Source organism: Oncorhynchus mykiss, chromosome 11, assembly GCF_057628025.1.
Source record: "Oncorhynchus mykiss isolate SJ-2025 chromosome 11, ASM5762802v1, whole genome shotgun sequence".
NCBI lineage: Eukaryota > Metazoa > Chordata > Actinopteri > Salmoniformes > Salmonidae > Oncorhynchus > Oncorhynchus mykiss.
Window position 1 is genome coordinate 77,908,451 of NC_143032.1, and position 24,050 is coordinate 77,932,500.

At 45.1% G+C, this 24,050-nt stretch overlaps 1 protein-coding gene across 2 annotated transcripts in view; it reads right to left on the minus strand.

The window, feature by feature from the left end:
• The window catches only part of si:dkey-13n15.2 (protein transport protein Sec24C), a 32,424-nt gene continuing 8,374 nt past the window's right edge, over positions 1–24,050 (minus strand). The window contains exons 7-20 of one of the 2 annotated variants that reach the window (XM_090191175.1): positions 17,970–18,105; positions 17,202–17,427; positions 16,916–17,107; positions 16,726–16,822; positions 16,501–16,605; positions 16,083–16,250; positions 12,467–12,563; positions 12,197–12,345; positions 10,371–10,509; positions 9,023–9,144; positions 3,741–3,920; positions 3,246–3,443; positions 2,975–3,064; positions 1–2,841 (exon numbers count right to left, since the gene is read on the minus strand). In XM_090191175.1, the coding sequence (XP_090047301.1) occupies positions 2,698–2,841; positions 2,975–3,064; positions 3,246–3,443; positions 3,741–3,920; positions 9,023–9,144; positions 10,371–10,509; positions 12,197–12,345; positions 12,467–12,563; positions 16,083–16,250; positions 16,501–16,605; positions 16,726–16,822; positions 16,916–17,107; positions 17,202–17,427; positions 17,970–18,105 (2,043 nt within the window). In that variant the 3' untranslated portion in view covers positions 1–2,697. Of the gene's footprint in view, positions 2,842–2,974; positions 3,065–3,245; positions 3,444–3,740; positions 3,921–6,507; positions 6,580–9,022; positions 9,145–10,370; positions 10,510–12,196; positions 12,346–12,466; positions 12,564–16,082; positions 16,251–16,500; positions 16,606–16,725; positions 16,823–16,915; positions 17,108–17,201; positions 17,428–17,969; positions 18,106–24,050 lie in introns of those variants that run through there. The other variant, XM_090191176.1, reaches the window with a different exon arrangement.

A 24,050-nucleotide genomic window follows, 5' to 3' on the forward strand; every position in this document is an offset into this window, starting at 1 on the left:
TCTGTGCATAAAAGTCATGTTTATTTCAGCAATTTGTTAGTACAGTAGAGGGTTGTACATATGCATACGTTCTCACACACACACCACATGACATGGAGGGATTAGAGTGTTGTCATGGACTAAATGAACATATCAACCCTTCTGTCTTCATCCAGATGAGAGATGCTGACAGTTATCTACACTACTAACAGTCAGAGAAAATAACAGTAGTCAACAGTTTATACACCACACACACACGCACATATACACACACACACACACACACACACACACACACACACACACACACACACACACACACACACACACACACACACACAGCTTTAACATAAACATGTCAAACCTATCTCAAGGCCATCAGACTGTTAAACAGCCATCACTAGCACAGAGAGGCTGCTGTCTACATACAGACTTGATATCATGGGCCACTTTAATACATGGATCACTAGTCACTTTAATAATGCCACATATCTCGCATTACTCATCTCATATGTATATACTGATTCCTTCACTATCTATTCTTTACTGTCTATTGCATCTTAGCCGCTCTGTCACTGCTCATCCATATATTTTATACTTATATATTCTTATCCCAGATCTAGAAGCATAAGCATTTCGCTACACTCGTAATAACATCTGCTAACCATGTGTATGTGACAAATAACATCTGCTAACCATGTGTATGTGACCATTAACATCTGCTAACCATGTGTATGTGACCATTAACATCTGCTAACCATGTGTATGTGACCAATAACATCTGCTAACCATGTGTATGTGACCAATAACATCTGCTAACCATGTGTATGTGACCATTAACATCTGCTAACCATGTGTATGTGACCATTAACATCTGCTAACCATGTGTATGTGACCATTAACATCTGCTAACCATGTGTATGTGACCATTAACATCTGCTAACCATGTGTATGTGACCAATAACATCTGCTAACCATGTGTATGTGACCAATAACATCTGCTAACCATGTGTATGTGACCATTAACATCTGCTAACCATGTGTATGTGACCATTAACATCTGCTAACCATGTGTATGTGACCATTAACATCTGCTAACCATGTGTATGTGACCAATAACATCTGCTAACCATGTGTATGTGACCAATAACATCTGCTAACCATGTGTATGTGACCAATGACATCTGCTAACCATGTGTATGTGACCAATAACATCTGCTAACCATGTGTCTGTGACCAATAACATCTGCTAACCATGTGTATGTGACCATTAACATCTGCTAACCATGTGTATGTGACCAATAACATCTGCTAACCATGTGTATGTGACCAATAACATCTGGTAACCATGTGTATGTGACCAATAACATCTGCTAACCACGTGTATGTGACCAATAACATCTGCTAACCATGTGTATGTGACCAATAACATCTGCTAACCATGTGTATGTGACCAATAACATCTGCTAACCATGTGTATGTGACCATTAACATCTGCTAACCATGTGTATGTGACCAATAACATCTGCTAACCATGTGTATGTGACCAATAACATCTGCTAACCACGTGTATGTGACCATTAACATCTGCTAACCATGTGTATGTGACCATTAACATCTGCTAACCATGTGTATGTGACCATTAACATCTGCTAACCATGTGTATGTGACCATTAACATCTGCTAACCATGTGTATGTGACCATTAACATCTGCTAACCATGTGTATGTGACCATTAACATCTGCTAACCATGTGTATGTGACCATTAACATCTGCTAACCATGTGTATGTGACCAATAACATCTGCTAACCATGTGTATGTGACCAATAACATCTGCTAACCATGTGTATGTGACCATTAACATCTGCTAACCATGTGTATGTGACCATTAACATCTGCTAACCATGTGTATGTGACCATTAACATCTGCTAACCATGTGTATGTGACCAATAACATCTGCTAACCATGTGTATGTGACCAATAACATCTGCTAACCATGTGTATGTGACCAATGACATCTGCTAACCATGTGTATGTGACCAATAACATCTGCTAACCATGTGTCTGTGACCAATAACATCTGCTAACCATGTGTATGTGACCATTAACATCTGCTAACCATGTGTATGTGACCAATAACATCTGCTAACCATGTGTATGTGACCAATAACATCTGGTAACCATGTGTATGTGACCAATAACATCTGCTAACCACGTGTATGTGACCAATAACATCTGCTAACCATGTGTATGTGACCAATAACATCTGCTAACCATGTGTATGTGACCAATAACATCTGCTAACCATGTGTATGTGACCATTAACATCTGCTAACCATGTGTATGTGACCAATAACATCTGCTAACCATGTGTATGTGACCAATAACATCTGCTAACCACGTGTATGTGACCAATGAAATGTTATTTGATTTGAAAAGTTATTACTACAACAGTCAAACAAATAAGACATCACCTTTTGCTGATGAACGTCAAGTACAACAACCAGTTGCATACTGTAAGTCAAATAAGGATATGATCATTCACGTGTGGTTGAGGTGATCTGTAAAAACCCCTGGCCATACTGCTGAAAACACCATGGTCATGTTCATTACGCACCAAACAGAAGAAAAGCTGAGTGAAACATGGGAGGGATTAGCTGGACTTGTCCAATAAGAAACCCACGTTTGCGTTTTCCAGTTCAAACCATTTTACAACTAATGAACCAGCAGTTGTATAGAGTTGACATGGAGGTGGTACAGGAAGTCAGCGTAGCTCGCTCCCCCGTTGGGACTCTTGTCTTCTACCAGGAGGCGCTGTAGAGCCTCCTCACAGCTGTCCCCCTGCTTCACCACACGCAGCTGGGGAGAGAGAGACACACACACAGTCAGTCATACCTAAAATATTAGTCAGAGGTTATGTTGTCACAACTACTTAACCTCCTCTCTCCAACGTTCATGCCAACCCCAAGAAGGACGTTTTCCAGAGCCTCACCTTGCGAGTATAGTGTGTCTGTGAGTTCAGAGTGTTGATAAGTGACCTCACACTAACAGACAGAGGGTTGTCCAGCACAGGCAGCTTCGTCTGCACAGACACACACAGAGACACATATTAAAAATACTGTAGATATCGACTTTAAAATCAGCAGTGGTCCTTTCACGTCTTTCCACAAATAATTTCCGATGTATTCCACTTCCACGCCCTCATCCTTCACATTCCCTCACTGTCTCCCCTCTCACCCATCCTCCCTCCCCCCCTCGCTCACCTCTCCAGAGGGTAGTGTGGACAGACAGGTGATGTTGAAGAGTTGGACCAGGGAGGTGTTGGAGATGTTGTGGCCCACCCAGAGTAGCAGAACCAGGGGTCCGTGGACCAGGTAGAGAACTCCATGGTCCAGGCTAGCAGCAGTGCAGCGAACAGCCTCCCCTAGGCTGAGAGGACTGGAGGTATCGCCACCTACTGGCTGGAGGAGGAAGAGACATAGTGGAGTCAGTGTGAGAGAGGGAGGGAGATGCTGTGACAGAGAAACTGATGTGGCTATGTATTTATGTATTTATTCCATGTGATGTCATCATCATCACCATCCACCACCCCCACTACCATCACCATCACTACTATCACCCCCACCATCATCACCCCCACCCTCATCACCACCCCCACCATCACCACCAACATCATCACCACCCCCACCATCACCATCCCCATCATCACTACCATCACCCTCACCACCAACACCAACACCACCCCCACCACCCCTTACCAGTGGTAGCAGCAGAGGGTAGAAGTGTCCTGCTGTGGTCTTGGTATCCATGGAGACCACTTGACAGCGGAGCTGCAGGCGTTGGTGTACTGAACTGCGGAGGCCGGGAAGCAGAACTTCACTCTTCCTCAGGCTGTTGAGGTAGACTGGCAGGGTCTTCAGGTGCTGGGGTAGGACCAGCTATAGTAAGATACACACAGAGATGCACACAGTCAACTCAGGCTGTTGAGGTAGACTGGCAGGGTCTTCAGGTGCTGGGGTAGGACCAGCTATAGTAAGATACACACAGAGATGCACACAGTAAACTCAGGCTGTTGAGGTAGACTGACAGGGTCTTCAGGTACTGGGGACTAAAAGAGAGACACACAGAGATGTACACAGTCAACTCAGGCTGTTGAGGTAGACTGGCAGGGTCTTCGGGTACTGGGGACTAAAAGAGAGACACACAGAGATGTACACAGTCAACTCAGGCCGTTGAGCTAGACTGGCAGGGTCTTCGGGTACTGGGGACTAAAAGAGAGACACACAGAGATGTACACAGTCAACTCAGGCTGTTGAGCTAGACTGGCAGGGTCTTCGGGTACTGGGGACTAAAAGAGATACACACAGAGATGCACACAGTCAACTCAGGCTGTTGAGGTAGAATGGCAGGGTCTTCAGGTGCTGGGGTAGGACCAGCTATAGTAAGATACACACAGAGATGCACACAGTCAACTCAGGCTGTTGAGGTAGACTGGCAGGGTCTTCAGGTGCTGGGGTAGGACCAGCTATAGTAAGATACACACAGAGATGCACACAGTCAACTCAGGCTGTTGAGGTAGACTGACAGGGTCTTCAGGTACTGGGGACTAAAAGAGAGACACACAGAGATGTACACAGTCAACTCAGGCTGTTGAGGTAGACTGGCAGGGTCTTCGGGTACTGGGGACTAAAAGAGAGACACACAGAGATGTACACAGTCAACTCAGGCTGTTGAGCTAGACTGGCAGGGTCTTCGGGTACTGGGGACTAAAAGAGATACACACAGAGATGCACACAGTCAACTCAGGCTGTTGAGGTAGAATGGCAGGGTCTTCAGGTGCTGGGGTAGGACCAGCTATAGTAAGATACACACAGAGATGCACACAGTCAACTCAGGCTGTTGAGGTAGACTGGCAGGGTCTTCAGGTGCTGGGGTAGGACCAGCTATAGTAAGATACACACAGAGATGTACACAGTCAACTCAGGCTGTTGAAGTAGACTGGCAGGGTCTTCAGGCACTGGGGACTAAAAGAGAGACACACAGAGATGTACACAGTCAACTCAGGCTGTTGAGCTAGACTGGCAGGGTCTTCAGGCACTGGGGACTAAAAGAGAGACACACAGAGATGTACACAGTCAACTCAGGCTGTTGAAGTAGACTGGCAGGGTCTTCAGGCACTGGGGACTAAAAGAGAGACACACAGAGATGTACACAGTCAACTCAGGCCGTTGAGCTAGACTGGCAGGGTCTTCAGGCACTGGGGACTAAAAGAGAGACACACAGAGATGTACACAGTCAACTCAGGCTGTTGAGCTAGACTGGCAGGGTCTTCGGGTACTGGGGACTAAAAGAGATACACACAGAGATGCACACAGTCAACTCAGGCTGTTGAGGTAGACTGGCAGGGTCTTCAGGTGCTGGGGTAGGACCAGCTATAGTAAGATACACACAGAGATGCACACAGTCAACTCAGGCTGTTGAGGTAGACTGACAGGGTCTTCAGGTACTGGGGACTAAAAGAGAGACACACAGAGATGTACACAGTCAACTCAGGCTGTTGAGGTAGACTGGCAGGGTCTTCGGGTACTGGGGACTAAAAGAGAGACACACAGAGATGTACACAGTCAACTCAGGCCGTTGAGCTAGACTGGCAGGGTCTTCGGGTACTGGGGACTAAAAGAGAGACACACAGAGATGTACACAGTCAACTCAGGCTGTTGAGCTAGACTGGCAGGGTCTTCGGGTACTGGGGACTAAAAGAGATACACACAGAGATGCACACAGTCAACTCAGGCTGTTGAGGTAGAATGGCAGGGTCTTCAGGTGCTGGGGTAGGACCAGCTATAGTAAGATACACACAGAGATGCACACAGTCAACTCAGGCTGTTGAGGTAGACTGGCAGGGTCTTCAGGTGCTGGGGTAGGACCAGCTATAGTAAGATACACACAGAGATGCACACAGTCAACTCAGGCTGTTGAGGTAGACTGGCAGGGTCTTCAGGTGCTGGGGTAGGACCAGCTATAGTAAGATACACACAGAGATGCACACAGTAAACTCAGGCTGTTGAAGTAGACTGGCAGGGTCTTCAGGCACTGGGGACTAAAAGAGAGACACACAGAGATGTACACAGTCAACTCAGGCTGTTGAAGTAGACTGGCAGGGTCTTCAGGCACTGGGGACTAAAAGAGAGACACACAGAGATGTACACAGTCAACTCAGGCTGTTGAGCTAGACTGGCAGGGTCTTCAGGCACTGGGGACTAAAAGAGAGACACACAGAGATGTACACAGTCAACTCAGGCCGTTGAGCTAGACTGGCAGGGTCTTCAGGCACTGGGGACTAAAAGAGAGACACACAGAGATGTACACAGTCAACTCAGGCTGTTGAGGTAGACTGGCAGGGTCTTCAGGTGCTGGGGACTAAAAGAGAGACACACAGAGATGTACACAGTCAACTCAGGCTGTTGAGGTAGACTGGCAGGGTCTTCAGGTGCTGGGGTAGGACCAGCTATAGTAAGATACACACAGAGATGCACACAGTCAACTCAGGCTGTTGAGGTAGACTGGCAGGGTCTTCAGGTGCTGGGGTAGGACCAGCTATAGTAAGATACACACAGAGACAAACACACACAACTCAGGCTGTTGAAGTAGACTGGCAGGGTCTTCAGGCACTGGGGACTAAAAGAGAGACACACAGAGAGAAAATCACCTCAGTTAAACCAGGCATAAAGAGCTATTTTCACTGCCTTGATGTTGTTTGAAGTTTTTCCTGTAAACTCTTTATAACCTTTACTAAATGGGAAACTCTTTATAACCTTTACTAAATGGGAAACTCTTTATAACCTTTACTAAATGGGAAACTCTTTATAACCTTTACTAAATGGGAAACTCTTTATAACCTTTACTAAATGGGAAACTCTTTATAACCTTTACTAAATGGGAAACTCTTTATAACCTTTACTAAATGGGAAACTCTTTATAACCTTTACTAAATGGGAAACTCTTTATAACCTTTACTAAATGGGAAACTCTTTATAACCTTTACTAAATGGGAAACTCTTTATAACCTTTACTAAATGGGAAACTCTTTATAACCTTTACTAAATGGGAAACTCTTTAGAACCTTTACTAAATGGGAAACTCTTTAGAACCTTTACTAAATGGGAAACTCTTTAGAACCTTTACTAAATGGGAAACTCTTTAGAACCTTTACTAAATGGGAAACTCTTTATAACCTTTACTAAATGGGAAACTCTTTATAACCTTTACTAAATGGGAAACTCTTTATAACCTTTACTAAATGGGAAACTCTTTATAACCTTTACTAAATGGGAAACTCTTTATAACCTTTACTAAATGGGAAACTCTTTATAACCTTTACTAAATGGGAAACTCTTTATAACCTTTACTAAATGGGAAACTCTTTAGAACCTTTACTAAATGGGAAACTCTTTAGAACCTTTACTAAATGGGAAACTCTTTAGAACCTTTACTAAATGGGAAACTCTTTATAACCTTTACTAAATGGGAAACTCTTTATAACCTTTACTAAATGGGAAACTCTTTATAACCTTTACTAAATGGGAAACTCTTTATAACCTTTACTAAATGGGAAACTCTTTATAACCTTTACTAAATGGGAAACTCTTTATAACCTTTACTAAATGGGAAACTCTTTATAACCTTTACTAAATGGGAAACTCTTTAGAACCTTTACTAAATGGGAAACTCTTTAGAACCTTTACTAAATGGGAAACTCTTTAGAACCTTTACTAAATGGGAAACTCTTTAGAACCTTTACTAAATGGGAAACTCTTTAGAACCTTTACTAAATGGGAAACTCTTTATAACCTTTACTAAATGGGAAACTCTTTATAACCTTTACTAAATGGGAAACTCTTTATAACCTTTACTAAATGGGAAACTCTTTATAACCTTTACTAAATGGGAAACTCTTTATAACCTTTACTAAATGGGAAACTCTTTATAACCTTTACTAAATGGGAAACTCTTTATAACCTTTACTAAATGGGAAACTCTTTATAACCTTTACTAAATGGGAAACTCTTTATAACCTTTACTAAATGGGAAACTCTTTATAACCTTTACTAAATGGGAAACTCTTTATAACCTTTACTAAATGGGAAACTCTTTATAACCTTTACTAAATGGGAAACTCTTTATAACCTTTACTAAATGGGAAACTCTTTATAACCTTTACTAAATGGGAAACTCTTTATAACCTTTACTAAATGGGAAACTCTTTATAACCTTTACTAAATGGGAAACTCTTTATAACCTTTACTAAATGGGAAACTCTTTATAACCTTTACTAAATGGGAAACTCTTTATAACCTTTACTAAATGGGAAACTCTTTATAACCTTTACTAAATGGGAAACTCTTTATAACCTTTACTAAATGGGAAACTCTTTATAACCTTTACTAAATGGGAAACTCTTTATAACCTTTACTAAATGGGAAACTCTTTATAACCTTTACTAAATGGGAAACTCTTTATAACCTTTACTAAATGGGAAACTCTTTATAACCTTTACTAAATGGGAAACTCTTTATAACCTTTACTAAATGGAAAACTCTTTATAACCTTTACTAAATGGGAAACTCTTTATAACCTTTACTAAATGGGAAACTCTTTATAACCTTTACTAAATGGGAAACTCTTTATAACCTTTACTAAATGGGAAACTCTTTATAACCTTTACTAAATGGGAAACTCTTTATAACCTTTACTAAATGGGAAACTCTTTATAACCTTTACTAAATGGGAAACTCTTTATAACCTTTACTAAATGGGAAACTCTTTATAACCTTTACTAAATGGGAAACTCTTTATAACCTTTACTAAATGGGAAACTCTTTATAACCTTTACTAAATGGGAAACTCTTTTTGTTTATAGAAAAGTAGAGAGGAAATACTGTATGTATGAGGAGCTTGATGAGATATCCACAACAACCACATGAACTCTTGACAGGGAGAAAAGTGCTATTCAAATCCATGATGTCCAATGTCCACTCACCTGTCCCGGGGACACAGAGGAGGAGCTGCAGTGTTTCCTATAGCAGGCCAACGACTCTGTCACCTCCGTCTGCAGTTCCTCTCTCAGCTCCTGTAGAGGGCGCTCCAACACGGCACAGTACACTGGAGGAGAGAGAGCGAGAGCGAGCGAGAGAGCCAGAGAGAGAAAGGAAGGAAGGAAGGAAGGAAGGAAGGAAGGAAGGAAGGAAGGAAGGAAGGAAGGAAGGAAGGAAGGAAGGAAGGAAGGAATATAGGGCAGTGTTCAGGCAGTGTCCTAAACATAACATATTAACTCATAACTTTCTGATATAGATGAACAGTTAAAAACAGAACCAGCCAGGACTGGTTAGAAGAGTTCCTCTACTTTACCCCTATCCAATGGGTATACTTATTATCTATGTAATTATCAGTCACTTCCTACAGTAAGTCTTCTAGACTGGAGACAACCTTCTACTGCAAGAAGAGTAAAGGGACAAGGTTAAGGTTAGGGTTAAGGTTAGGATTAAGGTTAAGGGTGCATGTTAGGGTGAAGGTTAGGATTAAGGTTAAGGTTAGGATTAGGATTAAGGTTAGGATTAAGGTTAGGATTAAGGTTAGGATTAAGGTTAGAGTTAAGGTTAGAGTTAAGGTTAGGGTTAAGGTTAAGGTAAGGGTGCATGTTAGGGTTAAGGTTAGGATTAAGGTTAAGGTTAGAGTTAAGGTTAGGGTTAAGGTTAGGGTTAAGGTTAAGGTTAGGATTAAGGTTAAGGTTAGTCAGTGAGTGATCTTACTCTTCTTGCAGTAGAAGGTTAAGGTTAAGGTTAGGGTTAAGGTTAGGGTTAAGGTTAAGGTTAGTCAGTGAGTGATCTTACTCTTCTTGCAGTAGAAGGTTAAGGTTAGGGTTAAGGTTAGGGTTAGTCAGTGAGTGATCTCCCTCTTCTTGCAGTAGAATGTTAAGGTTAAGGTTAGGGTTAGGGTTAAGGTTAGGGTTAGTCAGTGAGTGATCTCCCTCTTCTTGCAGTAGAATGTTAAGGTTAAGGTTAGGGTTAAGGTTAGGGTTAGTCAGTGAGTGATCTCCCTCTTCTTGCAGTAGAATGTTAAGGTTAAGGTTAGGGTTAGGGTTAAGGTTAGGGTTAGTCAGTGAGTGATCTCCCTCTTCTTGCAGTAGAATGTTAAGGTTAAGGTTAGGGTTAAGGTTAAGGTTAGGGTTAGTCAGTGAGTGATCTTACTCTTCTTGCAGTAGAATGTTAAGGTTAAGGTTAGGGTTAGGGTTAAGGTTAGGGTTAAGGTAAGGGTGCATGTTAGGGTTAAGGTTAGGATTAAGGTTAAGGTTAGGGTTAAGGTTAGGGTTAGTCAGTGAGTGATCTTACTCTTCTTGCAGTAGAAGGTGAGCAGAGTCTGGGCCTGGCAGTTACAGAAGGTGTCCAGTAGGTGGGGTGAGCAGCACAGAGACAGACTGTGGACCCTGGTCCTCCTCTCTCCCTGCTGGCTGGTGTAGGACAGGACGGTCTTAGGAGAGAATGAAAGGGTAACAGTATCATCAACATGTAGTAAAGCTTCATAGCTTGGCAAAGACATAATACAACAGTGTTGACAAATACAATTACATGCTACAGTATTCTGACCTTATGACCTGTCTTTCTAGACTATTTACATGTTACAGTATTCTGACCTTATGACCTGTCTTTCTAGACTATTTACATGTTACAGTATTCTGACCTTATGACCTGTCTTTCTAGACTATTTACATGTTACAGTATTCTGACCTTATGACCTGTCTTTCTAGACTATTTACATGTTACAGTATTCTGACCTTATGACCTGTCTTTCTAGACTATTTACATGTTACAGTATTCTGACCTTACGACCTGTCTTTCTAGACTATTTACATGTTACAGTATTCTGACCTTACGACCTGTCTTTCTAGACTATTTACATGTTACAGTATTCTGACCTTACGACCTGTCTTTCTAGACTATTTACATGTTACAGTATTCTGACCTTATGACCTGTCTTTCTAGACTATTTACATGCTACAGTATTCTGACCTTATGACCTGTCTTTCTAGACTATTTACATGCTACAGTATTCTGACCTGTCTTTCTAGACTATTTACATGTTACAGTATTCTGACCTTATGACCTGTCTTTCTAGACTATTTACATGTTACAGTATTCTGACCTTATGACCTGTCTTTCTAGACTATTTACATGTTACAGTATTCTGACCTTATGACCTGTCTTTCTAGACTATTTACATGTTACAGTATTCTGACCTTATGACCTGTCTTTCTAGACTATTTACATGTTACAGTATTCTGACCTTATGACCTGTCTTTCTAGACTATTTACATGTTACAGTATTCTGACCTTACGACCTGCCTTTCTAGACTATTTACATGTTACAGTATTCTGACCTTATGACCTGTCTTTCTAGACTATTTACATGTTACAGTATTCTGACCTTACGACCTGTCTTTCTAGACTATTTACATGTTACAGTATTCTGACCTTATGACCTGTCTTTCTAGACTATTTACATGTTACAGTACTCTGACCTTATGACCTGTCTTTCTAGACTATTTACATGTTACAGTATTCTGACCTTATGACCTGTCTTTCTAGACTATTTACATGTTACAGTATTCTGACCTTATGACCTGTCTTTCTAGACTATTTACATGTTACAGTATTCTGACCTTACGACCTGTCTTTCTAGACTATTTATATGTTACAGTATTCTGACCTTATGACCTGTCTTTCTAGACTATTTACATGTTACAGTATTCTGACCTTATGACCTGTCTTTCTAGACAATTTACATGTTACAGTATTCTGACCTTATGACCTGTCTTTCTAGACTATTTACATGTTACAGTATTCTGACCTTATGACCTGTCTTTCTAGACTATTTACATGTTACAGTATTCTGACCTTATGACCTGTCTTTCTAGACTATTTACATGTTACAGTATTCTGACCTTATGACCTGTCTTTCTAGACTATTTACATGTTACAGTATTCTGACCTTATGACCTGTCTTTCTAGACTATTTACATGTTACAGTATTCTGACCTTATGACCTGTCTTTCTAGACTATTTACATGTTACAGTATTCTGACCTAACGACCTGTCTTTCTAGACTATTTTAGATCAGCAACTGTCACAAAGTGCTTCTACAGCAAAACTCCACCCACCTGTATGACCACGCCCCTCTTTTCGTCCAGAGCTCTGCTGTGTGTTAACTCTACGGCCAGTGTCGTACGCCAATCAAGGGTTGCCATGGTGACGTGTGCGGGGTTGGGCCCGGGGACGAACGAGCCATAACACCCTGACACGCGCAGATCTAGAGGGACAGAGATCAATAACTTTATCAGAACACATGTATATCATCACGTTGTCTTGGTAGAGAGAGAGAAAGAGAAAGAGACAGAGACATACAGAGGAAAGGAGAGATCTGGTCTTACCTTTACTGACATGTACCCTGAGTGTGGCCCTATAGCCCGTCTCTGTCTCTACAGTCCTCCTCAGGTCACTGCTGAAACGCTCTCTGTCCAACTCTCCCTGGAACATCAGTTAGATGTTGAATTAGAATTGTGCACCCCAAACTTAGGGTTTTTTCACATTTTAAATTTGGTTCGCTTGTTTGGTTTCCTGAAGCGTTTGTTGAGAATTCTACAAATATGTTTTGCATTCACAAGACCTGTGACGTTAGCAAAAAGGTTCCAGGCGATTCACGGTGCTGCTGCATCACAATACCTGGTACTTTGGTCCTGGATCTTGGACCCGCTAGGTCCAGGATTGGTTTCAGTCATGGTTCGTTTGCATTTTACACACGCTTTATAGCGCAGATCAGGGTACCAAACGCTCTAGTATCTTGATCATACAGAACTACACTATATATACAAAAGTACAGTTGAAGTGGGAAGTTTACATCCACTTAGGTTGGAGTCATTAAAACTCGTTTTTCAACCACTCCACAAATTTCTTGTTAACAAACTATAGTTTTGGCAAGTCGGGTAGGACATCTACTTCGTGCATGACACGTGTAATTCTTCCAACAATTGTTTACAGACAGATGATTTCACTTATAATTCACTGTATGACAATTCCAGAATTTCCAAAAATTGTAGACCTCCACAAGTCTGGTTCATCCTTGGGAACAATTTCCAAATGCCTGAAGGTACCATGTACAAACAATACGCAAGTACGTACTTACAGTACGCAAGTATAAATATCATGGGACCACGCAGCCGTCATACCGCTCAGGTATGGGCTACCCTCGGGCGGCAGGGTAGCCTAGTGGTTAGAATTTTTTTTTTTTACCTTTATTTAACCAGGCAAGTCAGTTAAGAACATATTCTTATTTTCAATGACGGCCTGGGAACAGTGGGTTAACTGCCTGTTCAGGGGCAGAACGACAGATTTGTACCTTGTCAGCTCGGGGGTTTGAACTCGCAACCTTCCAGTTACTAGTCCAACACTCTAACCACTAGGCTACGCTGCCGCCCCAATGTTGGACTAGGTTGCAAGTTCAAACCCCCGAGCTGACAAGGTACAAATCTGTCGTTCCGCCCCTGAACAGGCAGTTAACCCACTGTTCCTAGGCCGTCATTGAAAATAAGAATTTGTTCTTAACTGACTTGCCTAGTTAAATAAAGGTTAAAAAAAATCATTTTTAAAAAAGGTAGGAGATGCGTTCTGTCTCCTAGAGATGAACGTACTTTGGTGCAAAAAGTGCAAATCAATCCCAGAACAACAGCAAAGGACCTTGTGAAGATGCTGGAGGAAACAGGTACAAAGTATCTATATCCACAGTAAAACGAGTCCTATATCGACATAACCTGAAAGGCCACTCAGCAAGGAAGAAGCCACTGCTCCAACACCGCCATAAAAAAAACAGACTACGGGTTGTAACTGCACATGGGGACAAAGATCTTACTTTTTGGAGAAATGTCCTCTGGTCTGATGAAACAAAAATAGAACTGTTTGGCCATAATGACCATCGTTATGTTTGGAGGAAAAAGGGGAGGCTTGGAAGCTGAAGAACACCATCCCAACTGTGATGCACGGGGGTGGCAGCATCATGTTGTGGGGGTGCTTTGCTGCAGGAGGGACTGGTGCACTTCACAAAATAGATGGAATCATGAGGCAGAAAAATTATGTGGATTATTGAAGCAACATCTCAAGACATCAGTCAGGAAGCTAAGGCTTGTTAGCAAATGGGTCTTCCAAATGGACATTAACCCCAAGCATACTTTCAAAGTTGTGGCAAAATGGCTTAAGGACAACAAAGTCAAGGTATTGGAGTGGCCATCACAAAGCCCTGATAGAACATTTGTGGGCAGAACTGAAAAAGCGTGTGCGAGCAAGGAGGCCTACAAACCTGACTCAGTTACACCAGCTCTGTCAGGAGGAATGAGACAAGATTCACCCAACTTATTGTGGGAAGCTTGTGGAAGGCTACCCGAAATGTTTGACCCAAGTTAAACAATTTAAAAGCAATGCTACCAAATACTAACTGAGTGTATGTAAACTTCCGACCCACTGGGAATGTGATGAAAGAAATAAAAGCTGAAGTAAATCATTCTCTCTACTATTATTCTGACATTTCACTTTCTTAAAATAAAGTGGTGATCCTAACGCACATAAGACAGGGATTTTTTTTACTAGGATTAAATGTCAGGAATTGTGAAAAACTGAGTTTAAATGTATTTGGCTAAGGTGTGTGTAAACTTCCGACTTCAACTGTATGTGGACACCTTTTCAAATTAGTGGATTTGCCTATTTCAGCCACATCCGTTGCTGACAGGTGTATAAAAATCGAGCACACACCCATGCAATCTCCATAGACAAACATTAGCAGTCGAATGGCCTTACTGAAGAGCTCGGTGACTTTCACTTACCGTCATAGGATGCCACATTTCCAACAAACCACAGCTAGAGCTGCCCCGGTCAACTGTAAGTGCTTTTATTGTGAAGTAGAAACATCTAGGCGCAACAACGGCTCAGCCGTGAAGGGGTACACAAGCTCACAGAACAGGACCGCCGAGTGCTGAAGCATGTAAATCATCTGACCTCGGTTGCAACACTCACTACTGAGTTCCAAACCTCCTCTGGAAGCAACGTCAGCACAAGAACTGTTCATCTGGAGCTTCATGACATTGGTTTCCATGGCCAAGCAGCCGCACACAAGCCTAAGATCACCATGTGCAATGCCAAGCGTCGTCTGGAGTGGTGTAAAGCTCACCGCCATTGGACTCTGGAGCAGTGGAAATGTGTTCTTTGGAGTGATGAATTACGGTTCACCATCTAGCAGTCCAACGGACAAATCTGGGTTTGGCGGATGCCAGGAGAACGCTACCCGCCCCAATGCATAGTGACAACTGTAAAGTTTGGTGTAAGAGGAATAATGGTCTGTGGTTGTCTTTCATTGGATCGAGCCACTAAGTTCCAGTGAAAGAGAAATCTTAACGCTACAGCATTCTAGATTCTCTGCTTCCAACTTTGTGGAATCAGTTTTGGGAAAGGCCCTTTCCTGTTTCAGCATGATAATGCCTCCGTGCACAATGCGAGTTCCATATGAAAATGGTTTGTCGAGATTGGTGTGGAAGAACTTGACTGGCCTGCACAGAGCCCTGACCTCAACCCCATCGAACACCTTTGGGATGAATTGGAACCAGGCCTAATCGCCCAACATCAGTGCCCAACCTCACTAATGCTCTTGTGGCTGAATGGAAGCAAGTCCCCTCAGCAATGTTCCAACATCTAGTGGAAAGCCTTCCCAGCAGAGTGGAGGTTGTTATGGCAGCAAAAGGGGGACCAGCTCCATATTAATGCCCATGATTTTGGAATGAGATGTTAGACGAGCAGGTGTCCACATACTTATGGTCATCTAGTGTATGGGAAAGTGCCCTAAGGTCATTTCACAACTTTCCACATTAGAAATGAATGGCAGCAGTGTTTAGATAAAACATTTTTTCCATTTTTTCCCACTAATTAGTGGGGTTCTTTTTAATTACTCTATCTCAAGTGTTTAGCCACATGTAACATTCCTGCATTCCTTAATGTCTGGTCTGCTACCTGGAGACTGTGGTAGCAGTGCAGCTCTCCACCTGTCAGGTAAGGAACATGTCCCGGCCAAGCCCCGCCCACATCCTGCTGGGAGAACACAAACAGGTGCACGCCACAGCCCTGACTGACACACTCCTTAGCCAATGAGACAGCAGGGTCCGGAGGCTGAAACAGAGACTGGGATACAAAACAGAGCGAGAGAAGAAAAGGGTTAAATTACTGAATGAGAGTGTGTGTGTGTGTGTGTGTGTGTGTGTGTGTGTGTGTGTGTGTGTGTGTTTACCTTTGGTTTGTTGGAGCTGAAGAAGCTAGAGGAGTTGTGTGTGTGTGTGTGTGTGTATGTACACCTTTGGTTTGTTGGAGCTGAAGAAGCTAGAGGAGTTGTGTGTGTGTGTGTGTGTGTGTGTGTGTGTGTGTGTATGTACACCTTTGGTTTGTTGGAGCTGAAGAAGCTAGAGGAGTTGTGTGTGTGTGTCCCCTCGATGAAGGGAGCAGTTTGGAAGACCAGCAGCTTGCCAGGACAACCCAACTCCTGCAGGGTGAGAAGAGAAGCCCTGTGTTATATCTCCACTACTGAGTTGTCTCAAGACAATTCTAGACTCTTCTTCAGAGTTGGTGTGTGTGTGTGTGTGTGTTAGATAGAGGTTCTGACCTGTAGAACGACCAGTCCAGCCTTAACAGGCAGCTCCAGGAGAACGCCACTGGCCTCCTCAAACTCTGCACTGAACAGAGGGATACGCTGCAGGACACTACACAACACAGCACAGAGAGGAGGGGGACAGCCGACGAACCATTTTAGGATCTAGATAGCACTTTTTTATGTTTAAGAGTGTCGAACCTACCTGTTGATACTGTCTATGCAGTCTTTGAGTGGAACCAGAAGCCCCTCCCTCACAGGAAGCTGCAGGTCCTCCGTCTCCGTGACGACCAGCATGTGTGGGCGGGACAGGGCAGGGCTGAGGTCATAGAGGTGGATCCGGCTGTCATAGGTCATCAACCCCACACGGACATCTGATTGGAACGCACCTTCCTCCCTTAAACAAACAAAGAGGGATCTCACTAAGTATGATGTTGTGTGTGTATGTGTGTGTGTGTGTGTGTGTGTGTGTGTGTGTGTGTGTGTTTTACCTATTTAGTGATGTGAGTAGAGAACGTAGCTGCTGACTGATGAGCTCCAGGTGTCCTCCTCTCAGAGCTGCAGCAGACACATCCACAGCCAGGAGCAACACAGCAGCAGGCACATCCTGTTGACTGTCCAGTATCTCATAGGAGCCCAGACTGAGCTCAGGTCTCTGCTCTCTGTCCACTCTGTTCCCCTCTACTCCCTGGGTTGGCTGGTAATGCTGCCATCCAACTGAGAGACAGAGGGAAAGACAGGGGAGGGGGAGAGAGAGAGACAGGGGAGAGGGAGAGAGAGAGACAGGGGAGGGAGAGAGAGAGACAGGGGAGGGGGAGAGAGAGAGACAGGGGAGGGGGAGAGAGAGAGACAGGGGAGGGGGAGAGTAAAAGGATAACGATTAGGAGGGAGAGACAGAGGGAGAGAGAGGGAGAGACAGAGGGAGAGACAGAGAGAGAGACAGAGGGAGGGGGAGGGGGAGGGGGAGAGAGAGAGTAAAAGGATAACGAATTAGGAGGGAGAGACAGATAGAGAGACAGGGGGAGAGACAGAGAGAGAGACAGAGAGAGAGACAGAGGGAGAGACAGGGGAGGGGGAGAGAGAGAGACAGGGGAGGGAGAGAGTAACGATTAGGAGGGAGAGACAGAGTAAAGACGGACAGAAACAGAGGGAACATGAGTTATGTAAAGGAGAATAAGAGAAAGGGCAGGGAGAGAACAGAAGCCTGTTCCAGGCTGAGAAGAGAACAGAAGACATTGAGCAGGATAAATATATCTTACCTTCACGGAGTTTCCCACAGAATGGGCAGTAGAATCTCTGTCCACAGTCCTGCCATCCCATAGCTGAACACATGTAAGCCCCACACTCCCCACAGCCCTTTACAGTGTCTGCCTCCATACACACAGACAGGGGGCGCTGGAGAGCACAAAACAACCAGGGTAAGGAACAGGATTCACAAGCTCGACAGACTCTAGTGGTTCTCGATTCTAAATATAGTGATGGCTTAACTCCTATTTTGTTATCAATAGTTCCCACCAGCCCTTTCTTGGATTTAATGTATTTGTATTTCCGTGAGACTAGCCTGGTGCCACTCTCTGATTCAGAGGGGTTGGGTTAACACTAGAACCACCACGTTTCATTTCCTAAAATATATATATATATTTCCCAACACAACTAATTTGTCAGAATGTTGAAATCACAAACAGAAAACTATTTAGAGCATTTTTCCTGTTTTTTCACACCTATTCTTAACTTAACCCACCAAGACAATGTGTTGTAGGACCCTGATACCCAGCCAGGCACCAAGACAATGTGTTGTAGGACGTTCGTACCCAGTCAGGCACCAAGACAATGTGTTGATGTTGGTACCCAGCCAGGCACCAAGACAATGTGCTGTAGGACATTGGTACCCAGCCAGGCACCAAGACAATGTGCTGTAGGACATTGGTACCCAGCCAGGCACCAAGACAATGTGCTGTAGGACCCTGGTACCCAGTCAGGCACCAAGACAATGTGCTGTAGGACCCTGGTACCCAGTCAGGCACCAAGACAATGTTCTGTAGGACCCTGGTACCCAGCCAGGCACCAAGACAATGTGTTGTAGGACGTTGGTACCCAGCCAGGCACCAAGACAATGTGCTGTAGGACCCTGGTACCCAGTCAGGCACCAAGACAATGTGCTGTAGGACCCTGGTACCCAGTCAGGCACCAAGACAATGTGCTGTAGGACCCTGGTACCCAGTCAGGCACCAAGACAATGTTCTGTAGGACGTTCGTACCCAGCCAGGCACCAAGACAATGTTCTGTAGGACGTTGGTACCCAGCCAGGCACCAAGACAATGTGCTGTAGGACCCTGGTACCCAGCCAGGCACCAAGACAATGTGCTGTAGGACCCTGGTACCCAGTCAGGCACCAAGACAATGTTCTGTAGGACGTTGGTACCCAGCCAGGCACCAAGACAATGTGCTGTAGGACCCTGGTACCCAGCCAGGCACCAAGACAATGTGCTGTAGGACCCTGGTACCCAGCCAGGCACCAAGACAATGTTCTGTAGGACCCTGGTACCCAGCCAGGCACCAAGACAATGTGTTGTAGGACGTTGGTACCCAGCCAGGCACCAAGACAATGTGCTGTAGGACCCTGGTACCCAGTCAGGCACCAAGACAATGTGCTGTAGGACCCTGGTACCCAGTCAGGCACCAAGACAATGTGCTGTAGGACCCTGGTACCCAGTCAGGCACCAAGACAATGTTCTGTAGGACGTTCGTACCCAGCCAGGCACCAAGACAATGTTCTGTAGGACGTTGGTACCCAGCCAGGCACCAAGACAATGTGCTGTAGGACACTGGTACCCAGCCAGGCACCAAGACAATGTGCTGTAGGACCCTGGTACCCAGTCAGGCACCAAGACAATGTTCTGTAGGACGTTGGTACCCAGCCAGGCACCAAGACAATGTGCTGTAGGACCCTGGTACCCAGCCAGGCACCAAGACAATGTGCTGTAGGACCCTGGTACCCAGCCAGGCACCAAGACAATGTGCTGTAGGACCCTGGTACCCAGCCAGGCACCAAGACAATGTTCTGTAGGACCCTGGTACCCAGCCAGGCACCAAGACAATGTGTTGTAGGACCCTGGTACCTAGCCAGGCACCAAGACAATGTGTTGTAGGACCCTGGTACCCAGTCAGGCACCAAGACAATGTTCTGTAGGACCCTGGTACCCAGCCAGGCACCAAGACAATGTTCTGTAGGACGTTGGTACCCAGCCAGGCACCAAGACAATGTGCTGTAGGACGTTGGTACCCAGCCAGGCACCAAGACAATGTGCTGTAGGATGTTGGTACCCAGCCAGGCACCAAGACAATGTGCTGTAGGACCCTGGTACCCAGTCAGGCACCAAGACAATGTGCTGTAGGACGTTGGTACCCAGCCAGGCACCAAGACAATGTGCTGTAGGACATTGGTACCCAGTCAGGCACCAAGACAATGTGTTGTAGGACGTTGGTACCCAGCCAGGCACCAAGATAATGTGCTGTAGGACCCTGGTACCCAGTCAGGCACCAAGACAATGTGCTGTAGGACCCTGGTACCCAGTCAGGCACCAAGACAATGTGCTGTAGGACCCTGGTACCCAGTCAGGCACCAAGACAATGTTCTGTAGGACGTTCGTACCCAGCCAGGCACCAAGACAATGTTCTGTAGGACGTTGGTACCCAGCCAGGCACCAAGACAATGTGCTGTAGGACCCTGGTACCCAGCCAGGCACCAAGACAATGTGCTGTAGGACCCTGGTACCCAGTCAGGCACCAAGACAATGTTCTGTAGGACGTTGGTACCCAGCCAGGCACCAAGACAATGTGCTGTAGGACCCTGGTACCCAGCCAGGCACCAAGACAATGTGCTGTAGGACCCTGGTACCCAGCCAGGCACCAAGACAATGTGCTGTAGGACCCTGGTACCCAGCCAGGCACCAAGACAATGTTCTGTAGGACCCTGGTACCCAGTCAGGCACCAAGACAATGTGTTGTAGGACCCTGGTACCCAGCCAGGCACCAAGACAATGTGTTGTAGGACCCTGGTACCCAGTCAGGCACCAAGACAATGTTCTGTAGGACCCTGGTACCCAGCCAGGCACCAAGACAATGTTCTGTAGGACGTTGGTACCCAGCCAGGCATCAAGACAATGTGCTGTAGGACGTTGGTACCCAGCCAGGCACCAAGACAATGTGCTGTAGGATGTTGGTACCCAGCCAGGCACCAAGACAATGTGCTGTAGGACCCTGGTACCCAGTCAGGCACCAAGACAATGTGCTGTAGGACGTTGGTACCCAGCCAGGCACCAAGACAATGTGCTGTAGGACGTTGGTACCCAGTCAGGCACCAAGACAATGTGCTGTAGGACGTTGGTACCCAGCCAGGCACCAAGACAATGTGTTGTAGGACCCTGGTACCCAGCCAGGCACCAAGACAATGTGTTGTAGGACCCTGGTAACCAGCCAGGCACCAATACAATGTGCTGTAGGACCCTGGTACCCAGCCAGGCACCAAGACAATGTGTTGTAGGACCCTGGTACCCAGTCAGGCACCAAGACAATGTTCTGTAGGACCCTGGTACCCAGCCAGGCACCAAGACAATGTTCTGTAGGACCCTGGTACCCAGCCAGGCACCAAGACAATGTTCTGTAGGGCCCTGGTACCCAGCCAGGCACCAAGACAATGTGTTGTAGGACGTTGGTACCCAGCCAGGCACCAAGACAATGTGCTGTAGGACCCTGGTACCCAGCCAGGCACCAAGACAATGTGCTGTAGGACGTTGGTACCCAGTCAGGCACCAAGACAATGTTCTGTAGGACGTTGGTACCCAGCCAGCCACCAAGACAATGTGCTGTAGGACGTTGGTACCCAGCCAGGCACCAAGACAATGTTCTGTAGGACCCTGGTACCCAGCCAGGCACCAAGACAATGTGTTGTAGGACCCTGGTACCCAGCCAGGCACCAAGACAATGTGCTGTAGGACCCTGGTACCCAGTCAGGCACCAAGACAATGTGCTGTAGGACGTTGGTACCCAGCCAGGCACCAAGACAATGTGTTGTAGGATGTTGGTACCCAGCCAGGCACCAAGACAATGTGTTGTAGGATGTTGGTACCCAGCCAGGCGCCAAGACAATGTGCTGTAGGACGTTGGTACCAAGCCAGGCACCAAGACAATGTTCTGTAGGACGTCCTACGTGTCAAATAACTCCCATAATTCAAGAGGTGCAGCTCTATTTCCAAATGTCACTTTTTCAAGAATATCCGTGCTGTCTCTACATTCAGCACATGACCACTCCACTGTCCCTACATTCAGCACATGACCACTCCACTGTCTCTACATTCAGCACATGACCACTCCACTGTCTCTACATTCAGCACATTACCACTCCACTGTCCCTACATTCAGCAAATGACCACTCCACTGTCCCTACGTTCAGCACATGACCACTCCACTGTCTCTACATTCAGCACATGACCACTCCACTGTCTCTACATTCAGCACATGACCACTCCACTGTCCCTACATTCAGCACATGACCACTCCACTGTCTCTACATTCAGCACATGACCACTCCACTGTCTCTACATTCAGCACATGACCACTCCACTGTCCCTACATTCAGCACATGACCACTCCACTGTCTCTACATTCAGCACATGACCACTCCACTGTCTCTACATTCAGCACATGACCACTCCACTGTCCCTACATTCAGCACATGACCACTCCACTGTCTCTACATTCAGCACATGACCACTCCACTGTCCATACATTCAGCACATGACCACTCCACTGTCCCTACATTCAGCACATGACCACTCCACTGTCTCTACATTCAGCACATGACCACTCCACTGTCTCTACATTAAGCACATGACCACTCCACTGTCCATACATTAAGCACATGACCACTCCACTGTCTCTACATTAAGCACATGACCACTCCACTGTCCCTACATTCAGCACATGACCACTCCACTGTCCCTACATTCAGCACATGACCACTCCACTGTCCCTACATTCAGCACATGACCACTCCACTGTCCCTACATTCAGCACATGACCACTCCACTGTCTCTACATTCAGCACATGACCACTCCACTGTCCCTACATTCAGCACATGACCACTCCACTGTCCCTACATTCAGCACATGACCACTCCACTGTCCCTACATTCAGCACATGACCACTCCACTGTCCCTACATTCAGCACATGACCACTCCACTGTCCCTACGTTCAGCACATGACCACTCCACTGTCTCTACATTCAGCACATGACCACTCCACTGTCCCTACATTCAGCACATGACCACTCCACTGTCCCTACGTTCAGCACATGACCACTCCACTGTCCCTACATTCAGCACATGACCACTCCACTGTCCCTACATTCAGCACATGACCACTCCACTGTCCATACGTTCTGCACATGACCACTCCACTGTCCCTACATTCAGCACATGACCACTCCACTGTCTCTACATTCAGCACATGACCACTCCACTGTCCCTACATTCAGCACATGACCACTCCACTGTCTCTACATTCAGCACATGACCACTCACGCAGCAGCATTGCTCTGGCTACAAAACAATTCAAACTTTACAATAGTTGATGCACTGGTGCTTTTAATTTGACCTGTGACCTGGCTGGTTATATATACTATTATCATTATGTGTTTTTGTTTCTACTTTGTCAAAAGAAGCTGGAACTGTATGAATTACTAATATTTGACCTTTATTTAACTAGGCAAGTCAGTTAAGAACAAATTCTTATTTTCAATGACGGCCTAGGAACGGTGGGTTAACTGCCTGTTCAGGGGCAGAACGACAGATTTGTACCTTGTCAGCTCGGGGATTTGATCTTGCAACCTTGTGGTTACTAGCCTAATGCTCTAACCACTAGGCTACCCTGCCGCCCCACTAAAACTCTTATTACTAATCAAATCTACAAATCAAGTTGATCAAATGGATTAATTACACTGTCATGTATTTATCAGAAGGGAAACTAAAATAGGCTATAGGCCCACATTTTTGTTGTGGGACTTTGCAGAATTATACAAAACATATCCTTGACTCTATCTGAACAAATAACTATTGTTATTGTCTATTGTTATTGGTGCTTTTACACTAATATTTCTTCATGAAATTAATTATTTACAATAGTTTATGCACTATTTATCAAGTGTTGGTGCTTCTGTTTGCTGCATGTTGCAGGTTGATATGCATCTGATGTGTATGCTAAAGGAGACGCCCAACAACGAGCTCTAGCGGGTACTGATAGGCTGAAATGCCTGGCGAGGTACTGGCGAGGTATCCCTCT